The 8,244-nt window shown below is 38.5% G+C and overlaps 1 protein-coding gene across 1 annotated transcript in view; it reads right to left on the reverse strand.

Annotated features, from left to right (window-relative positions):
• The window catches only part of LOC140977402 (uncharacterized), a 10,194-nt gene extending 3,355 nt beyond the window's left edge, over nucleotides 1-6,839 (reverse strand). Inside the window, exons 1-2 of the mRNA XM_073442149.1 lie at nucleotides 6,829-6,839; nucleotides 6,545-6,671 (exon numbers count right to left, since the gene is read on the reverse strand). Of these exons, the coding sequence (XP_073298250.1) occupies nucleotides 6,545-6,671; nucleotides 6,829-6,839 (138 nt within the window). The remainder of the gene's footprint in view (nucleotides 1-6,544; nucleotides 6,672-6,828) is intronic.
• Between the last annotated feature and the right edge of the window lie 1,405 nt (nucleotides 6,840-8,244).

Below are 8,244 nucleotides of genomic sequence, written 5' to 3' on the forward strand. Positions count from 1 at the left end.
GTGGGGGAGAGTTTCAGAATATTAAAATTGTGTGGCCGAGACTTGGGGTTGCAAGGGTGGGTTATGGGGTATTTTAATACTTTATATACACTTAATTAGTTACTAATAAGGCTTAGGCCCATTAGGTAGGTAAATAAGCCCATTAGGTGCATAATTAAAATATAAAAATACATTTGTTAAAATAGGTTTGTGAATTTATTAGCCGGGTTGTCAAAAAGTTCGCATTTTTAATTAAAACCCAACACCGATAAAAATTACGTCCCGGCGTATAAAATCACCTCAAAACCTCTTATTTTCAAAAATAAGAAAAAACATCACCCTCATTTTAAATAATTAAAAACAACTATTTAATAAAAAATCATTTTCTATTTTTTTTCAGCCATCGGTCTCCGTTCCTCGATCGCAACTCGAATAACCTTAAAAATACAATTTTAATGCAACCATGTAGAAAATATAATTTAAACATGTCAATTATGCACCACATAATCAATTAATGCAATTAAAACAATTAATTAAAATACAAAGAAATTTAATAATTGCATGCACGTGGTTTGCGTGGACTTTAAAATTTTCGGGGCGTTACAATCTCCCCTCCTTAAATTGAATTTCGTCCTCGAAATTCGCTTATCCTTAATAACCCAAAGTTTGTACTTAGTTCTAGTATCTCAAAAATCCACGCTTCCGCTACGCTTACTCTGATAAACTTAATTTCTAGAATGTCCTTACGTCTCCTTGATCTCAATTAAATCTTTCCTTCTAAATCCTTATTTGTGAATTGCAACTTAAAAAGACCAATAATGACTTAGTGCTAATACCATTCTAACCTCAAATTTCAATTTTTCTTACGATTCTCAATATTAAAAGATGGATAACCAAACTTATCGTATATTATTTTCCTTATTTTATACCCAAAATTTTCATCAACTTATCAAATTTCAATCTTAAAATCCCAAGCTCACCTTCAAATTCTTAGATTTTTCAAACTTAGTATCGATTCATTCTTAAAAACCCTTGATTAACATTCCTTATAACATTATAACCCAAGATATCCCAAGATTTCAAATATCCTTAAAAGTCTAAATCCTCAAAATTCTTATCTTTTAAACCATTTAATTATCGCTTAATGCTAAACTAGTCCCCAAATCCCTTAATATTCGCAAAATTAATTCTTAATTTCCTCAAAAATTATCTTAATTGGTCCTTAATTCCAAAAATCCTACAGTTAACCCATAAATTCTCGGTATTCTTAATTTTCTTTTACAGTTTTCCCATGACATAACTTCAATAAACTTAAACTTATTTACCAAAAATAAATTTCTATAACCAATATTACTTTTCATCAACTTAAAATCCCAATTTATACATTTTCTTACTCCCAAAGTCGTTGCAATCCTCGAATAATTATTACTTATGAGTAATTCCCCAAAAATTAATTCAACTAGTAACCATGAATCATAAATGTTTTCTTAGAAAATCTACGTGTCCCAAAAGCATTCGTAAAATTCATGGTTAACTTATAGCCCAAAAAGTAGAACGTCAATACTAAAACCCAAAAATCAATATCGTCCAATTCTAACACAAAGCCAACATGCGTTGAAATAAAATAATTTCTTATTCCACAACATAACACGTATAAAAATCATGAAGCATATAATCTTTTAGCATAACAAAGTCATGCAACTATGCAGGATGAAAATCGTTTACCATGCAACCTTAAACACAAACGTCATTCAACTTCAAAACGTGTATGCAATTGTAGCTTAAACATATAGATCATGTAAACATGTAGGTAACATCATATAAATCATATAAAGCATGTAAACTTACAACTTGAGGCTTGACGACTGATCTTCCCGGCGCTGATAGTGGCACAACCCTTTACAGAACCATTGCTCTGATTCCAACTGAAACGTCTGCCTTTCTTTTTATCGCTTAAGAGTACTAGAAATTTTTTTTTTTTAACCTTACATAGTATCGGCCGAACCACAAAAATTACATAAAATATTTTGGACACCATTTTAAAATAAACACAACCAACTATATATTTGAGAAATACAGCCCATACTATAATCTTTCAAAAATCACTCAAAAGCATAAATAAAAAAGTCGTAAAAATAAAAGTGTGGCTGCAGACAAATACGCTACAAACAATGAACAACGCAAAATTCAATTCAACGTCTGGAATAAAAAAAATAGAGATCCAAAGTCGTATTTCAGAAAGCAGGATAAGTAAAGAGATGTCATTTACCGACACCGTGATAGCCTCCTCACAATTCTCAATATTCGCACGACACAGCAGCAACTTCAACCTACCAAAACTTAATTTCAACAACAGCTTACCAAAAGAAAGCGTTTGCGAGAAGTCGTTCGAAGAGTGTTTACCTAATTTAAGTAGTTCTCGCAGCACACAACGAAAACCTAGCACATCGCCTTTGTTCGTACGTCGTCCTCATCATGAAGGATGAATTATTGGTTCTCCAGGGTAATTTAGGAAAATGCTGCCTTGATAGATACAAGGATTATTAATATTGGGCTGATGTGAGGGTTTATTTTAACCCACTTAGTAGAGGCTAGTCCATTGGAGAAGACATTAGATAGGTTTATTAAAAAATAGACCAAACAATGGATTGACATAAAAAGATCAACACAATCCTAATGAATCCACCCTACCAAACGAACCCTAAATTAATTATTTAATTCACTAAAATACTTAATGGGTAGATAAAACTTTAAAGATTTAATATACAATATTTAAGCAATATTCTCACCCCATTTTAAAAGAATTTTCGGCCACCCCACTTCAATGGATTTAAAAGTTTGACAACTCATTTTCTTTGATTCTTTTCCCTATCCATTCTTGGTAGATTAATCTCCTCAATTTAATCACCACTATTTATTAATTAAACAATATTTCTACCCCATTTTTAACAAGAATATCGGCCACCCCCTTTAAATATTTGATATGGATTGACAACTCACCATCTTGATTCATATCCTTAATCATTTCTTGGGAGATAATTCCCTAATCATTTAATCTTCAATAATTAAATAATTCCGCAATTTCCTACCCCACTTTGAATGATAAAAATCGGCCATCATCCCTTGATATCATTCCTCAATCCCACAATATCATATCATTCCTATTCAGCAATCAACTCAAGGATAGAAAGATTCATTTCCTCCCTTCTATCTTGCAACTTCCTCATTCACTTCCTAGCCATTTCCCCCTCCCCATTTTTGAAAATTTCAGAGCATTTTAGAGAGGAAAAATTGTGGGAGGCTAGCAAGAAAAGAAGAGAGAAAAGTAGAAAAGAAAAGGGACTCCGTCTCCTCCGTGCCGTATTCGTCGTATCGATTTGTTTTCATTTCAAACTAATCCAAGGCATGTATATATTATTATTTTCTCTTCAATCAAGTTTTATACATGTTTTTAAACCATATTTTTTTCATGAATCATGAAGCATATTCGAAATTATGGCAGCAACTTTTCCAAAAAATCTGTGCAGAATTTTTACTCCCACTTGTGCTTCACGTTTGTGTGATTTTGATGATTTCAGGGGTTGGCTTCGGTTCCAGGCATCCAAGGCTGCACCTAGGCACGTACTAGGGTGTGTTAGGATCGTGTTGGTCCATTAGTTTAAGCCTCATGCACGCAAGAGAGGGAAATGACAACAACTCTTCCATAATGCCATTTTGATTCTCGATTTCTTGTTTTGCTTTCAAAAGAAAGGGTTCGGGTTTTGGTTGGCCTAAGACCTATAACCATGGTCTGAACTCCTCCTTGACATGTATAGGACGTGACCAAGATGCCCTTTCATGGCTTGGTTCATAGTCCCATCGGTTTTAAAACAAAACAAGACAAATACCCCCCCTTCGATTTTTGCGCCGACGCGAGTGAAGCTTCGGCCTTGAAGTTTTGTGTGGATCTTGGTTGGCTTTTTAGCCCTTAGCCATGGTTTACACAATACCTCATGATGTCTAGATCGAGCCATGGTCAACCATATGACCACTGGAACGACACGTGACAGCAAGCGATCCAAACAATTGCATGGTACAGAATTTTTCTTTGTGTTCTCGGTTTGAGCTTTGTGTCGTCCTAGGTGTTTGTTTTGATTATGGTTGGATTAGGGCCCTTAGCCATGGTTCAAATCATACCTTAGGATGTTGGTAAGAGGCTCTGGTTGGTAGTTCAAACCCCAATGGCGGATGGTCTCGAAACGAAGCGACGGAAGCTCAAGAGCTGCTGCTGTATTTTCTTGGACAGCAGGTTTTGCTTCGGTTCAGAGGTCACGTATGACTTCTTGGTTGGCTTTTAGCCTGTGGCCTTGGACTGGACAGTACCTTATTGAGTTAGAAAGGTCATGGTTTTGGCCATTTGTGATTTGGTTAAGTTTAGAGGTCGTACAAGAATTTACAGTGCAATGTGTCAAAGTGACTCTCGAAAGAGCGTTTCATGTCTTGGCCTCCATTCACCAAAATTTCGACTTGTACAACTTTAGGAGCATTATTTCATCATTTTAGGTGTAATTTAATCGTGACTAAATGATGGTTTGGGTTGACACGGAGTCATGGTTAAATACTAAGTCGTTGAGCGTAATTGTCTCGTTTTTGGGTTCAATTACGAAGTTTTGGTCAAGTTAAATCATTTGCATATTTTTCATGTTTGAATTAGGGCGCAACGAGCCTAGGAACGATCCAACCCATTTGGTAAATTAATACAGTATGTTTAATTATGTTGAATAATTATATTACGTGCATAAAAATATAAAATATTCATTTTTGAAATTTATGCGATATTGCTTGTGGCCACCTCACTATCTTGGGATTGTAGACTATCATGGGATTATTACCCCACCCGGTGGTCACTAACCGGTTCATGTTCATTTATTGGTACGGATATCCAGTCCAAGGGCTGTGATGATCTCTACCGCCCAGTATACTGTGGTTTAGTCTGATCAGGCAATTCAGTTCAGTTCATGGGCCACTTGCGTAGAACATAATCTCAATAGAAAATTATTACATGATATTTCATGACAGGGCTCTACGGAGCAAACATTTCACTTACGATTTTCAATTCAATTATGCACGTATTTATAATTATTCATGACACGATTTTCATGTTACGCTTTATGACACGATATTTCTACGTTATATTTTACGACATGATATTTTTACATGGCATGAAATTTTATGATATATGTACTTGTTATTTACGATATATGCATGCTAAGTCTTTAGACTCACTAGACTTGATTGTTGTAGGTACTGATGAGGTCGGGACCGAGGGCGGGGACCAGTGAGCCATCGTGGGTTGGCAGTAGTAGGAACCCGAGGACTTCATTTTCAGCACTTACTATTTTTATTACAAACTCAGTTTTTATTTTGCTGAAATTATTTTAGTTGTTACTTTAAAACAAATATTTACTTCCGCTGCTACTTTAAACGTTGAACCATTTTCATCAGTTTATTTTATGAATGAGGTGTTTTATTTAATTAAAGAGAAAATTTTTAATTTTTCCGCAAATTTTCAAGTACGAAATACGGGCCTCTACAGTTGGTATCAGAGCCTATGTTCTTGTAAAGGGTTGTACTACTACTGATCTCGAGAAGCTCACCAAGTCACGTCTTCGATCTGTAAGTTTTACATTTATGCATTTTGTTTAAAGCATGAAATATTTTAACAGCATGTTTTCATGAAATGTTTTACGTCAAGATTTTAATTATGCAGTATTTATTTAAATTTAAAGAAATAATGGAGATTATGCATGTTAGTTACGTATGGATTATGTATGGAACAGTATGCCTCCTAGACGTATCCTTGAGCGCGCGAGAGGTGATGAGCCTCGTCACGAGGACGGTGAGAATCAGAGGCAGGAGAGGAATAGACCTCCACAAGACATGAATGCCCAGATGCTAGCTGGGATGACTCAGTTCTTCGCACAGTTTGCGTGGAACAATGCTGTGGCAGCCAGGCCGACAGGGCCCGAGGCTACTTATGAGGGTTTTATGAAGATGCGTCCGAAGGAATTCTCAAGGACGACAGATTCCATGATTGCCGAGGGCTGGATCAAGTCCCTTGAGGTTATCTTTGAGTTTATGGAGCTTGGGGATGCGGACAGAGTTCGTTGAGCCACCTATTTATTAGGAGTAGATGCCCGCTTATGGTGGGAAGGAGCATCAGTAGGCCTGAACTTGGCTACTTTGAGCTGGACGTGCTTCACGGAGGTATTTTACTCCAAATATTTTACTGACGAAGTGAGTTCTAGATTGACCAGGGAGTTCATGACCCTGAGGCAGGGAGATCTGACGGTTACGGAGTTCATCCGTAAGTTTGAGAGGGGCTGTCATTTTGTGCCCCTGATTGCGAATGATGCGAGTGCCAAGCTGAGGCAATTTCTAGATGGACTACGGCCAGTCTTGCGCCGTGATGTTAGGGTGGCTGGCCCTACTACCTTTGAAGTCGCTGTTTCAAGAGCTCTTGCTGTAGATCAAGATCAGATTGACATTGAAAGAGATCGCCATGGTAAGCGACCAGTTCCAGTACCACACCGCCCTCCTCCTCAGCAGTAACAGCAGCAGCATAGGAGGCCTCATCACGGCCCGCCCAGAAAAAGAGGACTGCAGCAGCGGCAGCAGGGACGCGCAGTCCCGATGACCTTTGAGCACCCAGTCTGTCCCAAGTGCACACGCCGCCATCCTGGAGCATGTATGTATGGCTCAGGGAAGTGTTATAAGTGTGGTAGCCCAGACCACTTGCTGCAGCAGTGCCCTCAGAAGAATCTGCCTACCCAAGGCAGAGTTTTTGCCGTTCATGCGATAGAGACGAACCCGGAGACCATGTTTATGACAGGTAACTTAACGCTTTAAGTTAATAATTAGATTTCAATGTTTTGGGAATTGGGATTAATATTTTGAACTTAAAATTTTGTTAGGATTGCATGCTCTACTCAATATTATTTTTGGGAATTTAAGTTAGAAAAACTTTGGCCTTTGCATGTCTATAAGTTAGTTCTTGCGATTATTGAGTTCAGCTTGGTGTTCCAACCTTTCAGGGAGAATTTTTATAGCTGGCTCAGCTACGAAAGCATTGATAGATTCAGGGGCTACTCACTCGTTTATTTCGGAGGTCTTTGTTAATTTTCTCAAGGTCAAAACCATTGGGCTAGATGTAGCCTATTCAGTAGTATTGCCTTCTGGTGAAGAGATGGCAGCTACCAATGTGATCCGAGACATAGATCTCGAGCTTCATGGCAATCTCGTTTACGCGGATCTGATTGTCTTACCAATGCCAGAGTTTGACATCATTCTGGGGATGGACTGGCTACTAAGGAACAGAGGTTTGATCGACTTTCAGCGGAGATCTGTTCTAGTCCGACCGCTTGGGATGACGCAGTTCTTATTCGAGCCAGACAGGTACTTTCCTTTACCGCGCATTATACCTTGTGTCCAGGCTAGGAAGCTCATACATAGAGGGTGTCGGGCATTTTTAGTGACTTTTGTATCCGTCCCCGAGACACCCAGTCAGTCAGCCTCCGATGTCCCAATTGCTAGGGATTTTCTAGACGTGTTTCCTGATGACGTCTCTGGTATGCCACCCGAGCGAGAGGTGGAGTTTTCTATTGAGCTTATGCCAGGTACGGTACCGATCTCAAAAGCGCCGTACCGATTAGCATCGACGGAGATGGCAGAACTAAAGAAGCAGATCCAGGAACTTCTTGACAGTTTTTCACCATGGGGCGTGCCAGTTTTGTTTGTGAAGAAGAAGGATGGTTCGATGAGGCTTTGTATTGACTACCGGGAGTTGAACAAGGTCACAGTGAAGAACAAGTACCCACTGCCGCGGATTGAGGATTTATTTGATCAGTTGCAGGGAGCTTCAGTGTTCTCAAAGATTGATCTGCGTTCCGGTTATCCCTAGTTGAGGGTGAAAGAAGCCGATGTTCTCAAGACTGCTTTCAGGACTCGTTACGGCCACTTTGAGTTCCTTGTGATGCCGTTCGGTTTGACGAATGCGCCAGCGATCTTCATGGATCTCATGAATCGTGTATTTCAACCGTATCTTGACAAGTTCGTGATAGTATTCATAGATGACATTCTCGTCTACTCCAAGAATCACGAGGAGCACAGCAGACATCTGATCACAGTTTTGCAGACCTTGCAGAAACATAAGCTATTCGCGAAGTTCAGTAAATGCGAATTCTGGTTAGAGAAGGTGGCATTCTTAGGCCACATTGTTTCTAGCAG

Source organism: Primulina huaijiensis, chromosome 5 (genome assembly GCF_012295235.1).
Source record: "Primulina huaijiensis isolate GDHJ02 chromosome 5, ASM1229523v2, whole genome shotgun sequence".
In the NCBI taxonomy this organism is placed as follows: domain Eukaryota; kingdom Viridiplantae; phylum Streptophyta; class Magnoliopsida; order Lamiales; family Gesneriaceae; genus Primulina; species Primulina huaijiensis.